This window comes from Choristoneura fumiferana, chromosome 21, assembly GCF_025370935.1.
Source record: "Choristoneura fumiferana chromosome 21, NRCan_CFum_1, whole genome shotgun sequence".
Taxonomy (NCBI): Eukaryota; Metazoa; Arthropoda; class Insecta; order Lepidoptera; family Tortricidae; genus Choristoneura; species Choristoneura fumiferana.
Window position 1 is genome coordinate 3,536,993 of NC_133492.1, and position 26,349 is coordinate 3,563,341.

Below are 26,349 nucleotides of genomic sequence, written 5' to 3' on the forward strand. Positions count from 1 at the left end.
ACTGAAAGTTGGTCAAATTTAACTTGCAAGATTGATATGCAGACAGACAGACAAACAGACAGACAACGGGACAAGTGAAACTAAATAAAAGCTTGTAATATAATGTTGGGACAAATTACACCAATTGACCCAGCCCCAAACTAAGCAAAGCTTGTAATAATTGCAACATAAGATTAAAAATCGATATTTATATATTTGGCAACATTTTTTCCTTTTTCCGTGCGTGCTCATAATCATAATAAATACACGGCTGCAATTAGTTTTCTATTTGTTTGATTCTTATCTTCTGTTTCACCAACTTCAGTGCCTTAAAAGTTAATTAAAACGGTTCAGTGTTCAAACAAAAGGTACTTGTTGTTGATGATTTAAAGCAAAATACCCTACTTATGGTATTTTTCCTCTGTCTCATTGAGTTGGAACGCCTTGGGCATTCTATGAATACTAAAATAATTATTAACTTAACATTATAAGAATATAACATACGCTAGAATGCATACAAGTTCAAACAGTTCCTCTTTACATTATGTACTTAATTGACTTAGAGTAAATACTCTTAATTTTTAGTGAGCAAACATCGGAATGTACTATTGACATTTACAATAACATGATGGAAGAAAGAAAACAATTTATCTCGATAAAAACCAAGTCTTTTTTAAACACACAAACTGTTTTTTTTGCATTAAAGAAAAATAATCAAAAATCGACATCTATGTTGTTGTTGTCAATGACCTCAATGAAGATTTCTGTGATGGGTCAGTTGACGCTAAGACCTTGTCCAGAAGGGGCGAATTGTCGCGATCGCGCGAATTCATACAAGCGCGAGTCGAGAGTGGCGTAGTGCACGCGACGCGCTCGCGCGCTTGTGGACGCGACGCGACGTCTAGTTCGACAACTTCGCCCCTTCGCCCCTTCTGGACAAGGTCTAAGTAAAGTGAGCTCCGTTTGACAACCTTTGACTTTGTGTTACGTTTGGCATTGATTTTCTAAAGCCGGCTACTCACACACCTGCCGCAGGGGCAATATTGGAATTGGACCCTTAATTGCTTCCTTAATTGTGATGTGTGTAGATAGGTAAGCAGGGGCAATTATTTCATTGGGCCTACGGCAGGGCGGCAGGGGCGCAAGACCTTCCTAGCTCCCAACCTAGGGAGGTTGTATCTACCGCCCTGCTAGGTTGCCGCATGTGTAGTAATTGGGGCAATTCCAGTGAGTTCATTGGATACAACTGAGCGGAGCGCACGTGTCACAATGGACAATAAACAGCGTGAAGTTTGGACACGGGTAATAGACGTGTACAAAGATCGGCCTCACATGTGGGATAAAAAAACAATCAATATTTAACAGAGACATGCGAAATCAAACTTTCCAATTAATGTTCGAAATATATCGCGAACACGCAAACGATATCAACATTACAAATTGTGTTTCGACAATACTGGGGCCATTCTCATGGACGTGCGTTCAGCGGGACTATCACTTACACACTGAACGGCAGGCTTGTGTGTAGAGAACAGCTGAAACTGCCCGCCGTGCAGGTGTGTGAGTAGCCGGCTTAACTTATTGAACCAATCGCCAGCAAGACCGTAACGTCAAACCGACCTGATAATACTAACGCCATCTAGCGATATTCTAGTTAGATACAGACATGGTTTTTATACTAAGAGGCTGTTTCACCACCCATTGATTAATTTTAACGGAATTTAATCAATGGATGGTGAAACAGGCGGTAAGTCTTTATAGTCTACGCTTCTTCGTTCTTTTTTCTCCTTGTTAGTTGCTCGGCCTCTTCAATGGTGTCAGGTAGAGGCACGTTCAAAGTCTCTGGTAGAATGAGGACCACGCCACTGGCTATCAGTGCTAGGGTGCCGAAGAAAATGGCTGGCAGGTTGTGGTAGTATAGCGCCTGAAACAAATGCAGTGTATGTAAATTTACATCATCATCATCATCATCAGCTCGTCAATTGCATCCACCGGTTGCCCGCAACTCTCACGATGTCGCCAGCCTATCTCGTGGGAGGCCTGCCAACTTTTCGTCTTCCGGTTACGTGTAAGAACACTTACCAGCAAAGGTGTAAGCGGGGCCAGAGTAGAGCCAACTCTGCCCAAAGAAGAGCATATGGCGAGTAAAGACTGACGGACGTTGGTCGGGAACACCTCCGAAACGTAGATGTACACAGAACTGTAGGCTACTGTGATCGAGAATTTTCCAGACAGGTACAGGATGAGCGGTAGCCATTTTAAATCTGCGGGAAAATAATTCATTGAAAAAAATAAACAGTAAAATAATCCATATTTATGAATGAGAAACGTGACTGACTAACAGACGACGTATATTTAAAACAATAAAAAAGAAATTTTGGGGCTGGGAATCGAACCCGGGTCCTTATAGCCAACCTAGGACGCGAATTTCTAACACAAAAACGTTTTTAACGTGTGGCTGCTCCAGCTTTCAGTGTTTTGATATAATTTAATTATCATCCTAGCCTACATACGTCCCACTGCTGGGCACAGGCCTCCTCTCAGAATGAATCTGCTTGGGCCGTAGTTCCCAATTTAATATAATACTAGCTGTTGCCCGCGACTCCGTCCGCGTAGAGTATGAAAAATAGTTTACGCCCTATTCTCAGACCTGCCGAATATGCACAAAAAAATCATTAAAATCGGTCAAGCCGTTTCGGAGGAGTTTGGTCACAAACACTGACACGAGAATTTTAAATCAGATTTTCATTTCTTTTTGATGGATGAGGAAAGCACTATGTATATTCACCTCGTCCGCAAGAGCAAATGCTGGATTTGCTTGTATTATTCGAAACACTCGCTAACTCGTCTGTTTAGTTAAACCAATATTCAGCCAACAATTGCCTACTTCAAGATATGGGCCATAATGTACGTATTTATTAATTAAGAACAGCAACATTCCTCTTCATTAAGTCCGCGAAATATGACTTTAATACTGTACAATCTCAAAGCACACATCTTCGCCCGATCCCTCATTCATTTATTCATCCAATGTTTATTAAACAAGCTTGAATTCCTACAGAAGCAAGTTCGAAAAGCCACTTAAATTATTTATGTGTTATCTATTGCTCGTCCAAGCCACATCCAAACAGATATGCGGGGGTTCCCAAACAGTGCGTCGTGGCACCCTCGGGTGCCGTAGTAGAACCCAAGGGCGCCACGTAGTGCTGTGTTAACCCAGAAACTTAGGCCATCTGGTGGTATCAAGTTGAGTAGAGGTGAGATGTATTTACTGGAACAGGTTATTTGAGTAGGTTTTATCATGGACACCAAAGGACGCGTTCCCGGCGATTGTACGGTGATTCGAAATGTTAACGGGCAACTCAAGTCTCGTAACTTGGTGACTTCTATATACACCAGTTACATTAATTAATATACATATTATAATACATATTTTTTTACTCTTGATCAAAGAGGTGACAGTCCTAAACCTTTATAGAGTATGAAGGGATGATTTTAATTACACCTAACTAAAATACAATACTCCTAGGTACTTATTACAAGTTCCTAAACATTCAATACGCTTTCTTACGAAAATACGAATTTATCTATTGGGTAGAGTGCTCGGAAATACTCGTAGACCTAGTCTTTGGATCTAGTTTTTTTGTGGACGCATACTCGGAAGATTTGGTTATGCATTTGGCCTAGTACGTCTCATCTCTTAGTAGCTACGGTGGCACGTTAATGCTAGCTATTGCACCCTATTTCACTTAGCTAGGCTCCCTAGCTGTAATGGTGCCATGACAGAAGATTAAACCTGTAGGTGCGTCGCAACCTGAAAAAGTTTGAGAACCCCTGCTATGGGGTTGCAAATCGGCTTAACTTGAATATTCCATTAATTCAGGCTGTTGTACAAACAGCGATCGCTAAGTAAACTGAGCAAAATTCCCCGTCACGACGTCTTCTACCTTCTACTGCTTTAGTATGAGCGATATGGAAACACAAACTAGTAAAGTTCTAAACAAACTTGAAATGTGCTTAAGGGTAATTTGTTATTTGTTGCTGAACTCACAGATGCTGCGTAGGACTTATATTGAGAAATGATATTAATTATTATTTATTTAAAAAACCGGTCAAGAGTCAAGGCTCGGTACGGATCGGAATACGGTATTTGACTATTTTGTATATGTTTTATAAATTAAAACTACACAATGCCTGTTATCGAATAGAAAAAATAATTAAGCTACCTTTACAAATAACAAAGTTATAAAGGTTTGAAAATCAAGATTAGACAGAGAAAGACATACTGGCATGTGACGTCACACGCCAGTACCGCCATACTTACTGCATAGAGAAAAGCGTTTGAGAAAGAGACAGGTATATAGATTTTTCAAAAAATCACTATAAGTCCAATTTTCAACCGATTTAAATTTTCTCTTCGGTAAACACTATCTGTATATCTATATTTTCATAATATATATTTTTTTTATTCGACTGGATGGCACACGAGTAAGTGGGTCTCCTGATGGTAAGAGATCACCACCGCCCATAAACATCTGCAACACCAGGGGTATTGCAGATGCGTTGCCAACCTAGAGGCCTAAGATGGGATACCTCAAGTGCCAGTGATTTCACCGGCTGTCTTACTCTCTACGCCGAAACACAACAGTGCAAGCACTGCTGCTTCACGCCAGGATCAGCGAGCAAGATGGTATAATATTAAGATATAGCAAAATCAGGAGTTGTCAAATACCGTATTATTTCCAAACATGTCCATGATGTAATCAAACCGAAACCATCACACTATTTTCCAAAGGAAGTCGTCATGAAACTTCACTATTAAGCTGCGCGTCCACTGCAGCGGAATCGGAGGGTATAGTTAAAGTGAGAAAAGTTTTTCCATGTTAGTCTTTATGACATTGGCATAGGATTGATTTTGACTTGGCCTGTGTATAAACTTTTTTCACTACATCTATACGCACCGTACGAAGCGGACGGATTTGTTGCTATGGCGCAGAAATGCCGATTCAGTGCACGCAGTACTATAGAAATCCATACAAAGCAACAAATCCGTCCGCTTCGTAGGTACGCTCCGATTCCGATGCAGTGGACGCCCAGCTTTAACCCTCATCCAACAACCACGACGTCTATTAAGAGTTTAGCGATTTATGTTTAAAATGTTGTGTTTTTCTGTTGTGGTACTAGAGATACAGTCCTGTAATAGACAGATGGACAGATGGACTGACGAACAAAATATATTATTTGGGTACAATTCTAACCAGTAATTTAGTCAACCATGTTGCTCTTTAATAACAATATAATATAATAACATAGCTAGATAGCTTAGACAATAGATAAATGCACTCAAATAACTCACCTTTCGGCAAAAACGACAGGCTGATGCACAGACAGGCACTCAAGATATAAGTTACAACGAGAATCTTCTTCCTTCCAAATCTGTCTAAGACCATGAAACACACAAAATTCGCTGGGATTTCCACAAACCCAACTAGCATGAAATTAACATACTTATTACCCCCTAGCGAGACTGAATTTATGGAAAGTCCGTAGTAAACAAAAGTACAAGTGATCCATAGAAACGAACACACGCACACTCTAGTTCTTATTATACTCGACTTGAGCACTTGTTTAAAGACTGACGTTTTTTCAATTTTTACTTTCTCTTCAACTTTCGTCTCTTGACCTCTTTTTTCTTCTTCTACACTTTTACTTCTTACTTGTAGATCATAGAGCGGATTAAGTTCCTCAGTGATATCGACTTTGTTCATTTTGGCTGCTTTTTTGAGAATTTTTATTGCTTCATGTGTCCTTCCTTTGCTTAGGAGCCATCTTATACTCTCATCCAAGAGCCAGATGTAGGAGAATACCAGCATTGCTGGTATGTACATGATTCTCAACTGTTTCCGCCAGTCCTGGAGCCACCATGACAGACCAGGCAGGCTCATGAGGCCAGTGGTATAGACGAAATTTATTAAAGTGTTTCCAAACACCCTGCCCTTTGGCCTCACTAATTCAACCGCTAGAAAGAAAAACAAGTATGAATATATATTAATATAAATACATGAATGAAATAAAGAAATACATTTTTTTTTCAAAATTATGTCGTCTACAAAGAGTATTTTACATTGCTACTTGATTGCACAAGTACATGTTTGCATTATTGCTAATGTAAGAAAAAAATATTAAACTGGCTTTTGTAATAATCTTTCAAACAAAATTATGCAGTGCTTGATTTAAAAAATTATAATAAGACATATTTAGAGAGTTTTTATTTCGGTCTAATATACTCATACGCCCCCCTTGCATAGAAAAAAAGTTGTTAGAAACGATGCATAGTGGGCATAGACTTGTCAAAAATAAGAGGGATTTGCCTGAAGTTTCCATGCGAGCCAAGTGTGCCAAGTGGGAACTACACATACGCCATAGATTTGCTTAGCAGGTTCAGGTTTCCTCACCCAGTTTCCCTCATCGTAAAGCTCGTTTCAAATGAAGAAGAAGAAAGTGGCCTTACCTATCACAAAAGCGGTTGTATATGCTCCAGCACCTAAAGCAGCTTCAAGGAACTCCAATACCACCATCATCACGTAACTGACTGAGAAGGATCTGGCAAAACCGAATATGCCGTTCATGAGTGATGCTACAGCTAAGGCCTTCTTCCTCCCAAATCTGTCTGATATTATCCCTGTCAGAGGCAGCGATACGAACAAACCCGAGTTGTGTATCGTGCCTATTAGGGTTCGCTTCCAGTTCTCGCATCCTAAATCGAACTGAAACAAAAAAAAACTGTTGTATTATACTGGATGTGTTTCTCGATAACTTCCCTCTGACTGCTTTGGATCAGGAGGAATGGAGGACATGGGGGGAGGCCTTTGCCCAGCAGTGGGACACCAACCCAGGCAAGATAATAATAAAATGTATTATTCTGTCAAGTTAATGAGTTGTCTGACTTTGTGGTTTAACGAACAAAACCGACCAACTGCGTGTCGGACTATTTGTAGCTATCTATAAAAATCTAGTATCAGACAGAAGAACCCTGCTTATCAACAAAATGACGCAGTGTTGGGTCATTTTATATTGGTTGTCTAACGACGCAAAAGTCGGGTGTTTGGCCGCTATCTGTGTGTTTATTGTATGGGCCAAGTTGCCCGAAATAAATGAATTTATTATTATTATAGCTTCGAAACGGATGAACCGATTTTGATGCAGTTTTTTTAAATAGATTGATTAAGGCGCTATTATTCGGAGGTCATATCAATAAATATGTTGACTATGGTCCTCCGGTACACATGTGCACGTTAGGTACGTTTGTTTGACTCATATATCATTTCATTTTCATAACTGTTTAAGAATTTATTCAAGCAATACAAGAGCAAGGCCAAAACGTGACTCATTAAAAACTGCAGATTGTCTTACACTTAAATAGAAGTAGGAGGTACGCGAACTCGCGATATGTAAATAATACACTTCTTCTCAATCGCTCCCTCATTGCTGAGTATCGTGACTCCGTTTCAGCTTGTCAACAGCAATTCTCCATCGGTTACGATCAGCTGCCTGGTGCCGGAGTGCAGCGCTGATCGGTAGGTTGATCTGCTCTGAGATCTACTCAAACCACCGTCTTGGGCTCCGTCTTTTACCCTCAACGCGCTGCAGGCAAGTGGTAGACAGACGCTGAGCACTCTCTATTTTTAGTTGCTCCAGGATCGATATGTTAATGCGGTGGGCTGTCCATGGAATCCTTAACAGGCGGCGCCAGCACCACATTTCAAAAATAATACTAGCCCGACCAAATAACTAGAAAAACCACATTCTTGTAGTGTAATGATACCTCGATGACCTTCTGCGGTAACCATACAATACTTTATAAAGTTCTAGCTTTTGCCCGCGGCTCCGCCCGCGTGTTATTCGGTTATGGCGCGCGGGAACTGTGCATTTTTCCGGGATAAAAAGTTGCCTATGTCACTCTCGCGCCCATAAACTATCTCTATGCCAAAAATCATCTCCATCGCTCCGTTACGGCGTGAAAGACGGACAAATACACAAACACACTTTCGCATTTATAATATTAGTATGGATTCTAAACTTTATTCCATTATTCCAAATCCATCCATTAAATCCGGCAGTTTCGGAATTACGGTGTAATTTTTGATAATTAACGTTACACGTAAAACAACAGTTTTATCCCGATCCCGTGGTAATATTGGGGTAAAAAGTAGCCTATGTATAATTCCAGATATTTAGCAATTTACATACCAAACTTTATCCAAATCTGTAACGCCGATTTAGCTTGAAGGAGTAACAAACATACACATACAATACTCAAAAACTTTCGTATTCACATAATATTATACCTCTGCATAGAAGGTGACTTGATGTTAATTATTTTGTGGATCCCAGTTGGCATGCAATACAGAATCAAGTGACCTTTTATCGATAAAAATAACTATATAACTGGTTGAACTGGGAATAAATTTAACATAAGAAATAAATGAATAAAAATAAAAGCTCTTGTGCTTGTTTTCATCATCATCAGTTTATTACATTACTTATGCGTTATTTTGCGGAGATCCACATTAATAAACTTTATGATAGCTACGTTTATGCAAGAAATGTGTGTTCATGCAGTTCCTCCACCTCCACACTGTAAGAACAGACACAAATCACACAAACCCATCTATCACCATGAAAGGTTCATAAGTTCACCTCTATACAGGTATTTTCATGTTTTTCGATTATATTTGTGTATTTTTTGTAGTAAGTAGGTATAAAGAGTTAACACCAGTAAAGTTCTGCGAGCAATGAACAATGAAAATGAAAAAATGATTTATTCGTTCACTTAGTAGGTACTAATTTTACAATGTGCTGGTGTCCCCTTTTTAAACAAGTATGTAAGCAATATGTCTCAGCTTATGCCTATATATTATGTTTGTATTTAGACAACTGTAAACTTTAGCAGCTGTTAATTATTACGAGTATAAAGTAGAACATGGGCAAACAAAGACTTAATTTAAAGTATTAGTAAATATAAATAGGCAACAAAATAAACTCGATCTCAAGACATAAAAAAGGCCAGGAGAAATAAGATTATAATCTTGTTCTTATTACATAATGTTAACATTTATTATTTATATTAATATCATGATGAATATCGTACATCAAGTGAAAATTGGAACTGTATTTACTAATTTAAACTAAAATCCGAAATTACTTGGATTAAGATTTCAAGACGGTATAAATTTTAATGAATGGTCAAATTTTGAAATACATAATATATTACAAAGACTCTTTATTGAACAGCTGGACAGATTTCCATAAAATTTGGTATGTAGAGTAGCTGGACATCTGGTAAAACACATATTATTATAGGCTACTGCCTCTCCCCTATACATACGTGATCGGGAAAAAATCTCAAAAATTCTACAATTAATTCTCGACAATTCCCACAATATCAATTAAACTGCATGTTTTAATGTACTACGCGTGCGTAGACGCGGGTAAGCACTATACTCTGTTTATTCGGCAGGCGAAAAACGGAACATTGAATAAGTATATCTCTGCAGGTGGTAGGACCTTGTGCAAGGTCCGCCCGGATTGCTCCCACCATCTTGCTCGCTAATCCTGCCGTGAAGCAGCGGTGCTTGCACTGTTGTGTTTCGGCGTGGAGAGTAAGACAGCCGGTGAAATTACTAGCACTTGAGGTATCCCATCTCAGCCCTCTAGGTTGGCAACGCATCTGCAAAACCCCTGGTGTTGTAGATGTTTATGGGCGGTGGTGATCTCTTACCATCTGGAGACCCACTTGCTCGTTTGCCATTCAGTCGAATAAAAAAAAAAGTATATATTTTGTCCGATGCACTTTTTATCATTTGCTCTTAGTACAAATTTTCAAAGCGCGAGCTGTTAGTGATCACCCAAGACAGTAAAACTTGTAAAATATTTCAGAATGACATTGAGAGCATATATGCGAAAATACCCATAGTACGTTGTTTCGCCTGCCGTAGAAACAGAGTAGGTACAATACAGTCGCCATGAGATATTTCGGAGCTGCCAAGATGGTCAAAAATATCGGAACATGCAGTATATTCTCAAGGCATCAGAGTTCATGTCTCGATATTTTTGATCACCTTGGTTGCTCCGTAGTATCTGATAGCGACCGTACTACATATTGCGCTCTGATTTAATTTCATTATTAGGAATCCAAAGGGCAAAGTTCCTTTCATTCATATTCGTATTGAATTATCGCTCCAGTGATGACTTGTTGAGAAATAGCGTGATTTACATTGGAGTCATCGGCTTCATATCTAATTGATCCTTGACCTGCATGTACTCTTTGTTAAGCCCTTATTGGTCATTGGTATCCTCACGTGCCCACTGTGTGCGCGTACCTTCCTGAGGAAGATTGGCTACGTGAGCCACATGAGGGCGCATGAACGGAGGTGAAGCAGTCGCCGTGGCCGGAATCGGCTAGGAGCGAATATATATAAAATAAAATAAATATTGTAAATGGATTCTCCATTTCGTTATTACACATTTTAATTACAGATTGATGATTTTTGAAAAAATGTAATTTTAAACACTAGCTTTTTTGCGGCCTTTTTTTGATTTCACTCCTAAGCCACAAACAGTAACATGTTTATTGAATCAGGCGTTACTTTGCGGAGGTCCATATCAATGAACTAAAAGAATTTCCTTGCTCACCCGCGACCTTAGGATAGCTAAGCTTATGCAAAATATGCGTGTTCATGCAGTTCCTCCACTTCCACACTGTAAGAACACACACAAATCACACAAACCCATCTATCACTACCACCACACCACACTGACGCGTTTCGAACTCAACCAGAGCTCATCTTCAGATTAACACACCCGTACACCATGCTACCAGTTATTAGACAGTTTAGTTCAGTAACCATGTTGTCTAAAAATTAATTAAGAACATCTAAAATAAAACTGTGTACCTGTGTGGTGTCGGGTTAGATTTACACCTCTCCATTTCTTCCGTGGATGTCGTAAGAGGCGACTGAGGATATAGGTTAAAGTATACCGTAGGCGACAGGCTAGCAACCTGTCACTATTGTACCGTTTTTGTCAAACTTAAAATCTAAAATTGCTAAAAGTCGCTCCGAAGCGGTAACGTTTCGTGTGTTCTGTCTGCCTACCCCATTTGGGAATACAGGCGTGATGTTTGTGTGTGTGTGTGTGTGTGAAATAAAACTGACTCTTTCTAGGTTTCTGTACTCGAAGGGTGACAAACGAAACCCTATACTGTGTCTGTAACAGGACTGTACCTCAAGAACCCTAATAGATAGACAGCTCAAATTTATACATAAAGTCATAACTATATCTTTGTTTACTTTGTATAGATCAGGGTAAATTATGGGTAGGGTTAACAATTTGTGATTGTTGAAACGTTCTAACGGTAGCTTTCTGAAAAATGTTCAATGCAAATGCCTGATTTAATGGTTAACACGAACAAAGCCGGGCATGTTTTATAAACCCGAATTGCTCATGAGCCAGGGCGTGCATGATATTTGGGTGTTGCAAAGGCGTGGTCGTATGCTGATTGTAACTTATCTATGTAAGTCAATCCATTGAAAACAAGATAGAGCTGACAGTTACATAAAGCTATTATATTTATTGTTGTTGTTAATTTTATCCATTTACAATTTTTGTCAATGTGCTATATGAGAGGTCGTGAATCCGCAATTGTCAATTGCTCAATTGTCAAATTAATTGTCGGTCAATTGTCAAATCAATTGCTCAATTGTCAAATCAATTGTCGGTCATCGTTCATCCGCATTACCTCTCATGTTTCTTTTTTGTCAGGTGGACTGACGACATCGTGAGAGTTGCGAGAAACCGGTGGATGCAAGTGGCGAGTTGTCGTTCATTGTGGCGTTCTAAGGGGGAGAGGCCTTTGTTCAGCAGTGGGCGTCTTCCGGCTGATGATGATCATGATGAAGCCCAGCGGCTGTTAATTCGAGATTTTATGCCTATCCCACAAGAATATGGGATGAAAAGTAGCCAATGTGTTATTCTAGATGTCCAGCTAGCTACATACCAAATTTCATCCCAATCGGTCCAGCCGTTTTAACATGAAGGAGTAACAAGCACACACACACGTACACACACACAAAAACTTTCGCATTTATAATTATAATATAAGTAGGAAATTTGATAAGTATACTTACGTCTTTAACTGCTGAGTCTTCACCACTGTACACTATCACATCGCAATCCAACTTGACAGCTGTATCAAATGCATCTACATTGCACGTGTCCGCGTTGCTTGCATTTGTTTGTGCACCATATCGTTTACATTTTGAGAGTTCACCTTTATCTAAGGGGATGGCGTAAGTTAGCCAATTGGTGTGGTTTAAAGCTTCACATTCTTCAACTTGGCATCTGTAACAAAGGATTATAATGTTAATATTACTAGTTTTCTCAGAGCAGACCGCCGATCAGCAAACGCAGCGTTAGACATCCACCAACGTGATGGACGGATGATCTGGTTAAAGTCGCTGTTTCACGGTGGATGCAAGCCGCTTCCAACCGAGGCAACTGGAGATCAATGGGGGAGGCCTATGTCTAACAGTAGACGTCCCATGGCTGATTATGATGATGACGGGTTTGTACGTGCCGTGCTCTGTTTCAGAATAGGAAGGACCCATGGCTTCCCGTGGGTATCGTAAAAGACGACTAAGCGCAAGAACACTAAGCGGCTAGCCGTGCGGTTTTAGCGTGCCGTCTCTCTTCAAAGTATCGCTCGAGGAGAAGACGGCACGCTGGAACCGCGTGGTTTAATTTAAAAGACTCGAAGTTCGTGTCGTGCTGTCCCTTTCGCTCTCGTATTAAACAGAGGGACCGCACGACACGAACTTCGAGTTTTGTAGTAGCCCTGCAGATGTGAGATTGGCCAGTACAACTCTCTGTTGTTGACTACGAACTCTGGACTCCAGCAATGCGGTGTGAAAGGCATTTGAAATTACTACTTCCCGCCACTTTGACCAGGTGGTCGGTCCACCTCATCTCCTGTCTACAAACGTTTCTCCGCCCGGTTCTGGGTCTCCACTCCATCACGGCCTTCCCCCATCTTCCATCACTCCTGCGGCATATGTGTCCACCTTGGCTATATCGGTGAGCTTTGTTCGTCTCCGAATCTCCGACACAACCGAACAACTACCTATAGTATGGTATATTAAGTCTAGAATATCATTTCAAACTCCGTGTTCACTTAACTGACTCACAAATCCTTGTATCTAATATACCTAAACAGAATTCCACATCAACGATGTAGGGATTATGCAAATTCATGTCGTCCTCAATTGCAAAGCAATGGCCTGACGGATTGCTGGTCAGAATAGCAATATATCATGTGGCACTCTTGGGTTTTGAGTCTATTGCATATTTAAATTTGGAAGAAAGAAATACGTAGGTACAAGAACGTGTAGTAACAATTATATTCTACTAATTGTGAGTATAGTGTGTATGTTTGTTACTATTTCACGCTTAAACAGTTCGCCGGATTTGGATGAGCTGAATTGACAGCACTATGTTTTAAATTAGGTTGTGATTGTGTTTTTAAATTCCTTTTTTATTGTACTCATTCTAAAAGTTACGAATACCTCACGCTTCAATCACCTAAATGTTTAACGAGGTTGCATACCCATTAGGTGTATAATTTAATACTGGCCGTTTTGCTGTCAATTTGATTTTCTCATGATTTTCTTCTAAAAACGTCAAAACGCAACTGACAAATATAAATTATGAATGTAGAGTTAGAAATCAAGTAGTTAGTATTACTGATTTAGCACACGAATGTTTTTTGAAATAATTAAAGTATTCCAGAATAAATGCAATAAACTTACTTAAAATAAAAAAATAGTTTTTGGGGTGTCTGAGGTTTTCAGTTATTTAATTAACACCTTGTATATTAAATACAATACCAACCATGGTACAAAATGTTTTTCCGTGAAGCAAATGACGAAATTGCTTTTTGTAATGAATTCTCCACTCAAATTAGAGGAAATTAAATTAGAGTGGTTTTCCCGGTAAAATAATTTTAGGATCCGGAGGTTACTGTCCTAGTATTCCTATCTAGGTCAGTGCACAGTGCTCCACGAACGTGATTTGACGCACGAAACTTGCAAAGCCTGCTTCTGGATTACGTGTCCCAGTTGTTTCCCGACACATTGTTTATATTTGCTAGAGATTTTGATATTTTACCAGTACACGTTCTGCCTAAAGCTCTGATGTGGGGGGCTACTACGAAATTAGAAAATCGAAGTTCGCATAATACTGTCCCTCTCAGTCTCGTATAAAATAATATTAGCGTCAGCGAGACGGCAAGATACGAAATTTTAATTTTGCAATTCGTAGTATAGGTCCGTTTCTGCAGATACTCTAATGCCTTGGTTGAACAGGTGCGCTGCCTAAGATGCGTGAGATCACGAAATTGAATACAGCGTTATTGAAAGTAATATTCTCTTCCAATCCTAAGCTCAGACAAATGTCTCGTGATTGAGGAGTGGCCGTAGCTTTCACGCTAGTGTAGATAGTGACTGGAGTGGTTTTCCAGTACTGGATTAGAAACGCATTTAATAACTTGTTTTTAATAATGTTTTAAATTTTTGCGATTCTGACTTATGATTAATATTTCTCGGGACTTAATCACGAGCTATTTATTGCTAAAGTTACCTTGACTTTTCGATGACATTGCAACATTGCAGCGGCCATGGTCACGGCCACGAGTCGGCCGAAGTGTAGGGTATCTAACGTTCGTTATATAACGTTTAATTAGGGGCGTGAGTTTATCGAACTACCCTACCCTACTTGCGTCGGTGTAATTTTAGTCATAAATAGTTCGTGTTAAAACAGTCCCGAGAAATATTAGTAACTTTATGTTTTCATCAAAATTACATTTTCACTTCTCATGCTCGTAAAGTTCGTGTTTATCAAGAACCATATAGTATAGTATAGTATATATGGTCCTTGGTGTTTATGCTGGATATAGGTGTCATAAAATGCCTTTTATGCTTTGGTGCATAAAGAAAAATCTTCGATCGATTCGAACCAAGCAATCAGGCCAAAGCAAACAGCAAACAGCCACAAGCAAAAAAGTTTATCTATATTCATTCAAAAACAAATCAATCAAATAAATCAAAATTAATCAAGGAAACTAAATAATATTCATAATTATTTAGCAATGCATGAAAAATAAAAGGTACCTAGTAAGCGAACAACGTTTCCACTGTTGTTATTTCATCTCCTCGCAATCGAAATGAAAAGCAGAGTGTAAAACTCGAGCATTAAACCTATTTTCCCCTCGACGTGTCTATTCACCCTCGCCGTAACGGCTCGGGTGCCTATATGAAAGTCTCCGGTAAAATGGCATGTTTTTTTTTTGCCGTATATTACGAAGTGATTGGAAGATTTGAAATATTTGAACCGAATTGAATTTCTAACGATTTGGTCGCATTTGTTTCGTACAAAAATGGAGTCGAAAAATTCCACAAGATAAGCGAGTCAATATAAATCATGAAAAAACCACCCGAGTCGAATTAATCATCGAAACGTAATACAATTAATATCGTTCCCTTGATGACGGTCATGATTGATTGCTATGGGTTAGACCCGAGTGTAAGTGATAGTATCAGTTGAGGTGTCAAGAAGCAAGATGCCAGCGATTTTAGGGTTCCAGAGCCAAAATGGCAAAAACGGAACCCTTATAGTTTCGCCATGTCTGTCGGTCTGTCCGTCCGCGGCTTTGCTCAGGGAATATCAATGCTAGAAAGCTGTAATTGCCGACAAAACAGTACAACTAAAAATTCAAAAAACATTTTTTTTTAGGGTACCTCCCATAGACGTAAAGTGGGGGTGATTTTTTTCTCATCCAACCCTATAGTGTGGGATATCGTTGGATAGGTCTTTTAAAACCATTAGTGGGTTGCTAAAACGATTTTTCGATTCAGTGATTTGTTTGCGAAATATTCAACTTTAAAGTGCAAATTTTCATTAAAATCGAGCGTCCCCCCCCCCTCTAAAATCTAAACCGGTGGGTGGAAAAATTTGAAAAAAATCAGGATGGTAGTAAGTATATCAAACTTTCAAGGAAAACTATAACGGCTAAGTTTGAAAGAAAGAAAGAAAGAAAGAAAGAAAATGCGTTTATTGCCAACAATTAGGTAGGTATATAATGCATATTACACAAGAAGGGTACCTACTCTAAAAATTAAGTTAACTTACTAACTATATGCGGGTTCTATAAAAGTTCGTGAGACCTGCTTTCTAATGTAGGGGTTTGCTTGAGAATTATTAGTAGTTTATGAGTAAATAGCAGCCTAAGGTATAAAATATACCTAAACTTGGAAGAATCCGTATAAAATACGAAATCCTTAGAAAAATATTACTTAATTTTTTTCGTAATGGCTACGGAACCCTATTTTGGGCGTGTCCGACACGCTCTTGGCCGGTTTTTTACTATGGGACTAAATCATATGTAGAACAATTAAATATTGGTATAATAAAGGATTGGCATTATAGCACCTACGAAACGTTAGTGTGGCCATGCGTGGCACGCTTAGCAGAGTCTGAGGTCCGAGCAAAAATTTGTTCGGTGTAGTGCGGCACAAGACGCCTTCGTACCTTTTTGAAAAAATCACATGGTCAAAAAGTGTGCGCAGATCTAAGGCTATTGTGCCGCCGCACAGGACGGCGGCGTTTCGGGGCAGTTTCAGATTTGCAGCGTCTAAGTGCTGGAATGATATTCCCCCTCCCATCCTCGGAGTGACTAGCTGGTACACCTTTGGGCGAAAGCTTAAAGGCTATTTGTTGGCATTTCAAAAATCTTAATTCCTCTCCTTTCCAGCACTATTTCACAAAACTGCTTTTCTGTTTCGTTTTCTTTAATTTAATTTTTCGTTTTAGTCCGCGTAAGGGTGTATACTAGGCAAGTAAGTGCATAATAATAATAGTTGTAAAATTAATTATGTCTACGTACCTAATAAATTTATTTTTATGTTTTTAAAGTCACACAATAAATTAGTTTTCTAGTTTACAAATTATCTTCATGCATTCTAGAACATCGAGACGAAACCCCTTGCCGCAATAATGTAACACTTCTTCTTTCTTTTAGTTCATTGATATGGACCTCCGCAAAGTAACGCCCAATTCAATAAATTACTAGTAATATGATTTTTTTTTACTTCTTGCTTCATCCACAAAGAAGTAACACGGGATTAATACACGACTTCTATTACACGCTCATTCTGGTTTTTTCTCATTCACATCGGATTGACGAATATTATTTAAAACTTTTAATTTTCATGATTGGTTTTTTGGAGTAATTTTGTGTTTTTTATTTCAACTCCAGATTTGTTACTTTTACGGGTATCCCGTGAAACCATATAGAAAATACAAACTGAGACATGGATGCACAGAAAAACCAGAAAAGAGACCAGCACTGGGAACCGAACCCAGGTCCTCAGCAATCCGTGCTGCGTGCTATAACCCCTGGGTTCGATTCCCAGTGCTGGTTTCTTTTTCTGGTTTTTCTGTGCATCCATTTCTCAGTTTGTATTTTCTTTAAATTTTCATCAGTCTGGACCATCAGTACGTCAGTCTGGGAGGGTTAGGGATTTAGGAGTTAGGGTTAGGGAGGAGGGGTAGGGAGGGTAATTAAATAAAAAATAAAAAAATGCTTTATTAAAAATTATTGCAGACCAGGATCCATAGTTTTTTACTAAATAATACTTAGGTCTTATTTTTAAGGGTTAGTACAGCATTCTCTTTAACATATCAGATCAAAAAAAACAATAAATATACTAAGTCAAACAATTCTAATAAGTTATTCAGAATGGTTTTGTTTTTTTTCTTCATTATAGTAAATTTTAATCCACAACTGTCACTAAAAACCGGCACTCGGTACAGTAATAAATAACTTTCTGCTTGGTTCAACATTCTACTATTTCCGTTTTGAAAAACGCTAATGCTTCCAATTTGACACGAAGAAAATATAAAAATAGTGATGTGATAATAACATTCACTTTACCTATTCTACAATGAGAACGTGATAGCCGATTGCTGATTTCATAATAATTATTATCTTCGTCTGATTTTAATCAAGGCTATTTTTAGTAAACCTCTTTTATCATGCTCACTGTTGTTACACACAGTTATAAAATTAAACCGGAATATTTCACCGGGTCAATATCGGCTCGCATACTTACTAAAAGTCCGAATTTAATCTTTGTCGGAATGATCGTTTGTCATAACTCTGTTTTCTCTGAATCCAATAATTAATCAGAAGTGTTATAAAACAAACCTAAACTAACCTATAGTTTTCTATAGGATGATTATTTAAAATTTTCAGAAAAAATTAAGGTTTTAGTGGGAAAAAAATTATGACAAACGATGACTCGGACAAAAATTAAGTATGACTAGCGAAGAGTATGCGAACTTTGGCGCTCCCTTTTTCTATACTTTGGTATTTATTCGTAGTGTATGTATGTACCACATCAAAGGCGTGATACATCTTTACGTCATCATCATAATCATGTCAGGCGAAAGACGTCCACTGCTGTATATAGGCTCTCCACTCAGACCAGTCTTGTGCTTCCGCATCCACCGCAATAAAATAAAGTCACTTCCCGCCATCTGTACCCTTGGATCAGCGTTTCTTAACCTGTGGTCCGCAGACCCCTGGGGGGTCCACGAGTATGTGTATGGGGGTCCGCCGTCTTATCTATAGACATTTGAATTAATAAAAATTTACCTAAATTGAGTCCTGTTTTTTATTAAGGGGGGGGGTCCTTGAAATCATGCTTGATTGTCTAGGGGTCCGCGGACTGAAAAAGGTTAAGAAACGCTGCCTTAGATCTTTTAAGGTAGGCAAGCAACGGATTTAAATGCTCTTTCTTTCTTGCCCCGGCTTCACGCAGATGTAGTTTGTGGGAAATGGAGCCAAAAAATGTGAAGTGTCCGTTATTGGAGACCTTCTTCTGAAAATTGGCGTGTTGCTAGTTTGTAAATAAACTGGTAGCTCTGCATGTTCGACATGACGAGTTTTTCTCAATGTGATATTTCTTTCGTTATTCTAGGATTATACCTACATTTAAGGTTTTTCTATTAAGCAAGTAGTATTTTTTTTTAAGTAATAGAATCGTCTCTTTTTCTTCTTTGTCTTTATAAGAAAATAAAATAATTCAATTTCACAATAAAATTACTTCCAATATGAATGTAAATACTTAAACTTTTAAAAGTATTAAGCTATAAGTAAAACGATTGAAAAAAGTATTAGATATAAATTGGATGCTCACGAATTCTCTGCCCAGGGGGCATGATTTTAAGTTTTGAATAAATTGTAACAGCTGTTATTAAAATTTGATATTCATTCTAGTTTTCTTAACATTACTGAAATGAATTTATTTTCGGGACTTTTGTGGACTTTGATGTAAATCATTGTCTAAATGTAAATTGAAATGGAATGCAAACACATCAGGATCATTGTAGTCATAAAAAACCGGAAAAGAGCGTGTCGGACACTTCCAAAATGGGGTTCCGTAGCCATTACGAAAAAATTAAGTAATATTTTTCTAAGGATTTCGTATTTTATACGGAATCTTCCAAGTTTAAGTATATTTTATACCTTAGGCTGCTATTTACTCTTAAACTACTAATAATTCTCAAGCAAACTTATCCGTTATAGTTTTCCTTGAAAGTTTGATATAAGTACTTACTACCGACGTAATATTTACGCGAGCAAAGTCACGGGTCAAGTTTAGTATTGTTGCAACGCAAGTTTTAAAGAAAAACCCAATTTTTAGGGTTCCGGAGCCAAAGTGGCAAAAACGGAACCCTTATAGTTTCGCCATGTCTGTCTGTCTGTCCGTCCGTCCGCGGCTTTGCTCAGGGACTATCAATGCTAGAAAGCTGTAATTTTGCACGGATATATAGGTATGTAAACTATGCCGACAAAATGGTACAATCCTACTATCCTATCCTACTTCCTACTATAATACTATAAATGTGAAAGTTTGTGAGTGAGTGAGTGAGTGAGTGAGTGAGTGAGTGAGTGAGTGAGTGAGTATGTTTGTTACTTTTTCACGCTTAAACGGCTGGACGGATTTGGATGAAATTTGGCGGAAAGTTAGTTTATAACCTGGATTAAAACATAGGATACTTTTTATCCCGATATTCCCACGGGATAGGGATAAAATCTCGAAATAACAACCGCTAGGCTTAGAGTCATGAAATTTGGTATGTAGGTAGTTGGACGTCTGGAATAAAACATAGGTGACTTTTTGACCCGATATTCCCACGGGATACCTAGGGATAAAAATCTTAAAATAACAACCGCTGGGCTTAGAGCCATGAAATTTAGTGTGTAGGTAGTTGAACCTCTGAAATAACACATAGGCTACTACTTATTCCGATATTCCCACGGGATAGGGATAAATCTCGAATAACAACCGCTGGGTTTAGAGTCATGAAATTTGGTATGTAGGTAGTTGGATGTCTGAAATAACTTATAAGCAACTTTTTGACTCGATATTCCCACGGGATACTTAGGGTAAAAATCTTGAAATAACAACCGCTGGGCTTAGAGCCATGAAATTTAGTATGTAGGTAGCTGAACCTCTGAAATAACACATAGGCTACTATTTATTCCGATATTTCCACGGGATAGGGATAAAATCTTGAAATAATAACCGCTGGGCTTAGAGTCATGAAATTTGGTACGTAGGTAACTGAACATCTGGAATAACACTTAAGTGACTTTTTGACCCGATATTCCTACGGGATAACTAGGGATAAAATCTCGAAATAACAACCACTGGGCTTAGAGCCATGAAATTTGGTTTGTAGGTAGCTGGACCTCTGGACTAACATATAGGCTACTATTTGTTCCGATATTCCCACGGGATAGGGATAAAATCTCGAAATAATAACCGCTGGGCTTACGAGTCATGAAATTTGGTATGTCGGTAACTGGACATCTGGAATAACACTTAAGTGACTTTTTGACCCGATATTCCCACGGGATAACTAGGGATAAAATCTCGAAATAACAACCACTAGGCTTAGAGTCATGAAATTTGGTATGTAGGTAACTGAACATCTGGAATAACACTTAAGTGACTTTTTGACCCGATATTCCTACGGGATAACTAGGGATAAAATCTCGAAATAACAACCACTGGGCTTAGAGCCATGAAATTTGGTATGTAGGTAGCTGACCTCTGGAATAACACATAGGCTACTTTTTATTCCGATATTCCCACGGGATAGGGATAAAATCTCGAAATAACAACCGCTGGGCTTAGAGGCATGAAATTTGTTATCTAGGTAGCCTGACGTCTGGAATAACACATACGCTACTTTTGATCCCGATATTTCCACGGGATAGTTTTGTAACTAAGGGACCCCATACATCCGTGTATTATTGTTTATTATTATTTTGTATTTTTTTCTTTAATTGTATACTTACTGTAGTTTTTAAGTAGGTATTTTATTTGTACTTATTTTATTTTGAAAAAATGACTTTCTGCCAAGCTTCTTGCGGCGCATTCTTCTTGGCAATGATGGTCTTTCCGAAAGTGCTGGTATTTAAAAAAATACGTGTAAAGTGCCCATTGCGGCCTATTTACTGAATAAATGATATGAATTTGAATTTGGATAGGGAAAAATTTTGAAATTTTAGCACTGGGTTTAGAGTCTTGAATTTTGTACAGTTATTCACAACACAACCTCAATGAAGACCACGATATAAATTTTGGAAATTTCCAGGGGAATTTTGTAAAATCCCGAAAATTTAAATTGCAACTACCAGACCGAATAGTTTACGCGTGCGAAGCCGCGGGTAAAAGCTAGTAAAAAATAAATAAATAATTTTTTTTAGGGTACCTCCCATAGACGTAAAGTGGGAGTGTTTTTTTTTTCTCATTCAACCCTATAGTGTGGGGTATCGTTAGATAGTTCTTTTAAAACCATAGGGGTTTGCTAAGACGATTTTTCGATTCAGTGCTTTGTTTGCGAAATATTCAACTTTTAAAGTGCAAATTTTCATGAAAATCGAGCGTCCCCCCTTCTAAAATCTAACCGGTGGGTGGAAAAATTTGAAAAAATGCGGAATGGTATTAAATATATATAATTTACAAGGAAGAAGTTTAAGAGTAAATAGCAGCCTAAGGTAGGTATAAATATACTTAACTTGGAAGATTCAGTACATAATACGAAATCCTTAGAAAAATATATTTAATTGTACGACACGCTCTTGGCCGGTTTTTTTTAATAACAATAATTAATTATAATTTTAAAAGTGGTTTTCTTCAATACGATCCCACAATTTATAAAGTTGTCATCAACAATTTGTAAGAGTTGCCCTCTCGTCGGTGGAGTAATGCTACTTATACTTATCTTCCGCCAGTCTTTTGACTCACTAATTTTAGAATTGCAGTGTTGAACATTTGCCCTTTGATTATTTATGCTAAGGTGAACCTAGACAACATATACAGCGTAGAGGAATCAAGCAATATAGTGGAAATGCCATGATATTATTTAGCTTCATAAACTTCGCAACAGCACTGTGGCGTTGCTTGCCAAGCGTTGGCAGGCCTCCCACTAGGTCGACCAACGACATCGTGAGAATCGCGAGCAACTGGTGGATGCAGGCCTTTGTTCAGGAGTGGACGTCTTCTGGCTGATGATGATGATGAATGTGGAGATTGCTGAAGTCTAATTTGTGGGCTCACAAATCAAGCAGAAACACTACAGAACCGTGACCCGAGAACAAACATTCGTGTTATTCATACAAATATCTGCCCCGGCCGGGAATCGAACCCGGGACCTCAAGCTTCGTATGTTCTCTAACCACTTATGGCACCGGTTGGTCATGAAAATACTCAATATCTCTGTCTTGCGTTCCTGTGAGATAGTATAAAATATGCTGTCTAAGACGGTCAAACTTTTGATTTTCGTGTTAACTTTGTCTGCAACTGTGAAAAAGATTGTACGCGGGACCTAAGGAGGCTGCTGGTTGATTCCTCTACGTTACACATCCAAGACTGGTTAGACGTGACGTGAGCAGTCTATTCAGATGCAAATGTATGCAAATAATTGCACAGGGCCCAGCAGAGATTGCGTCTGACGTTCTGATTCAAAGACGAGTTGCGCTCATTTGGGAGTCATTTGTTTGGGTGCGGGATTCATAGTTGTTTACGCTGTTTCCACGTAAAACTTGCGGCAAATTTGAACTATCATAATGTGAAACTTATTTTCAAACAAGAAAAGTTCAAATTTGCTCTAACGTGTGTACTAATGGTGGCGGAAAACGATTCATGAGAGCTCCTGTGACGGCTAGTTGGCGCTATACTCGAGTCCAGAATTAGGCGAACTAGATTGATAACTGAAAATGTTACCAGACATAGCAAAAAAAAAAGTCACAATTATGTCGATATAAACTTGTGTAGACGAGGAATGAAAATATTTGTCACTTTGGGCTTTATTTGCATAGCTTTAGGCCTAAAACGACATAAAGGATAACACAAATAAAAATAAATCAACATAAGAAAAAAATCACAATAACGGGAGATAGTTCCCAGCAAACCGATTGCAGTTAAATCGAATGACATACGAGTATATGAAACGTCAACAGAGGTCAGGAGAGGTTCAACAGGTTTTTCCAATCTTTCAAATAAAAGATTCATATTATTATTTTGTATTAAGTTTTTTTTTATATCGATATTGAGTTTTTTTTTAATATCGATATTATAGCACTGGTGAAACTGTGGCAACATTTTTGTGCAATGAACTGTCAAGTCGGTTCGCCTAATTCTGGACTCAAGTATTTATTATACTATACGCGAAGTCCGTTTGACAACTTTGAAATTGCGTCGCGTTTGTGATTGGTGAAATAACTAAATGAGTCAGTCACAAGTTTTTTACAAGCCAGACTGTAACTACGGGACTGTAACGTCAAACATTCTGTTACATTTCGCCTGTCAAAAATCCTCATTGAATATCACTTTAAAGGCAACGATTCACATAATTTTCATTTGATCGAAAATGCGTTTCGCGTGAACATTCGATACAAAAATTTCATGTCAAGGATTTTAAATAGTTGATGTGTCATTTCGTCTACCCTGTTTTTGAATCTCTAAAATGGCTTTAACGATTCCGATAAACTTTGCTTTCAAACTCAAACTGAAACTCATTTATTTGCTTTGAAACAATACAAAAATATACTGAATCAAACCCTGTAGGGCACTGCAATAATGCTATTATTAAATTAACCTTAAACTTATGAGCGCAGATATGGATATGTGCTCGTACCTTAAACTTAAACTTAGCTAAAACATAGTCAACACAATAATTTTAGTAAAACACAAGATATTATTATTAATTGCATACTTTCTTATAGTGCTGGCTAGTGCTTATCCTCTAAAAATTCCTGTAAAGTTTAGTAGGATTTTTCTACAGGTATTTAGTAAGTGTAGTTTTTAAATGTTTGACCTTTTAAGCTTTTACTTAAATTTGGATTAATTGAATCTTTGGTATTCAGGGGTGAAGAATCGATCTGGCTCGGTTTCGTCTTTTTTTTTATTCGACTGGATGGATGGGTCTCCTGATGGTAAGAGATCACCACCGCCCATAAACATCTGCAACACCGGTACTTATTGCAGATGCGTTGCTAACCTAGAGGCGTATGATCAGGCCTATGATGCGGATTATATTTTTATTTAAATAAATAAATAATCCCATCATAGGCCTGATACTCTAGGATACCTTAAGTGCCAGTAATTTCACTGGCTGTCTTACTCTCCTCGCCGAAACACAACAGTCCAAGCACTGCTGCTTCACGGCAGGATTACCGAGCAAGATGGTGGTAGTAATCCGGGCGGACCTTGCAAAAGCCTACCACCTGAACAAACCCTATCACAACGTATCATACCACGACCGTCATAGCAAACGTTGTCAGACAAAATATAATCTTTGTATTGAAAAATGTGACTATGTCATGGCTGAGACCATGGAGGACCTCAGTGCTATGCTCGCTGACCTCAGCAAATGTTTCCGACCGAGTTGGCCTGAGAATGAACATGGCAAGACAAAAGTCATGTCTAATATCCATGTTGTGCCAACTCCCGTAATAGTCGGAGGTTCTGCCGCTCGAAGTTTGTTGACGTAGTCATTACCTAGGACAAACGGTCCAGTTAGGTAGGTCCAGCTTCGAGAAAGAGATCACTCGTCGAATCCGACTCGTCTGCGGCAGCGTTCGGAGGCTTCGCGTGTCTTTTCATCCAAATTACCCGCAGTATTTGAGTCCAAAGTGTACTTATGATGTGTGTACCCCTGATGACATGCGGAAGAACTCTCGTAGGTGTGGCCGCTGGCACTCATGATCCAGTGCGAAGCGTCAAAGCTCTAGTCACTCAAAGGGCTATGGAGAGGGCTATGCTCGGGGTTTCTCTGCGGGATAGAATGAAAATGATGATATCCGCAGTAGATAACTAAGGTACGACATAGCTCGAAAATTGCGACTCCATCCAGATGTGGCAATGGGCGGCGCCACATCTGCTCGACTGGAACTCATCTGACATGGCTTCCAAAATGTCTCTCGAATGGCGTCCGCGGACCGGAGACGAGCGGTCGGCTAGGCCTCCAACAAGATGGAGCGACGACCTGGTTAGATCGCGGGATCGCGGTGGATGCGAAAAGCACAAAGACCGGTGAGTAGAGGCCTTGGGGGAGGCCTATGTCCAGCAGTGGACGTCTTTCGGCTGACATGATGATGATGATGATGTGACTATTGCCCACTAGCACGTTCCTAACCAACCGTCGTCGTCGTCTTATGTATGCGCTTGACATTCCGTTCCTGAAACGTTCCTGTTACGGTCATGGCATGATACGATGCAGTGGATAGAGTCCTTTAAGGTGAATGCCATAAGACCTCTGTATATACTTAATGTGTTGGTGGACTACAAATTGATGCCTTGAGGTCGAATTTCGGTGAGACATAAAAAGCCATTCAAAAGGCATTTTTTTTGCCATTTTTTTTCGTTTTCAAGATTCGTAAAAAAGTATTATTTCCAAAAAACAGCGCGATCGGTTGCAACAGGCATTGTAAGAAGTAAAATTAATTTGCTGATTGTACAAAATATCGTTTTTATCGATAACTTTCATGTTGCTACTATTACTTAGCTATATATTACTTTATCAGCGTGTCAAAATACGGAACTAAACCATCTATATTAATAATTTCGTACCGGTCTACGGTAGACTCGAACGAATGCACATCAAATTGAAGAGCGTAAAAATTAGTCAATACGAGTCGACAACTTGTAGGCGGAAAATTCGGATTGTCGAGTATTTTCA

The 26,349-nt window shown here is 38.8% G+C and overlaps 1 protein-coding gene across 1 annotated transcript in view; it reads right to left on the minus strand.

Annotated features, from left to right (window-relative positions):
* Nucleotides 1-864: 864 nt before the first annotated feature.
* The window catches only part of LOC141439832 (organic cation transporter protein-like), a 52,996-nt gene continuing 27,511 nt past the window's right edge, over nucleotides 865-26,349 (minus strand). Inside the window, exons 2-6 of the mRNA XM_074104213.1 lie at nucleotides 12,168-12,381; nucleotides 6,491-6,746; nucleotides 5,336-5,998; nucleotides 2,062-2,243; nucleotides 865-1,903 (exon numbers count right to left, since the gene is read on the minus strand). Of these exons, the coding sequence (XP_073960314.1) occupies nucleotides 1,742-1,903; nucleotides 2,062-2,243; nucleotides 5,336-5,998; nucleotides 6,491-6,746; nucleotides 12,168-12,381 (1,477 nt within the window). The 3' untranslated portion in view covers nucleotides 865-1,741. The remainder of the gene's footprint in view (nucleotides 1,904-2,061; nucleotides 2,244-5,335; nucleotides 5,999-6,490; nucleotides 6,747-12,167; nucleotides 12,382-26,349) is intronic.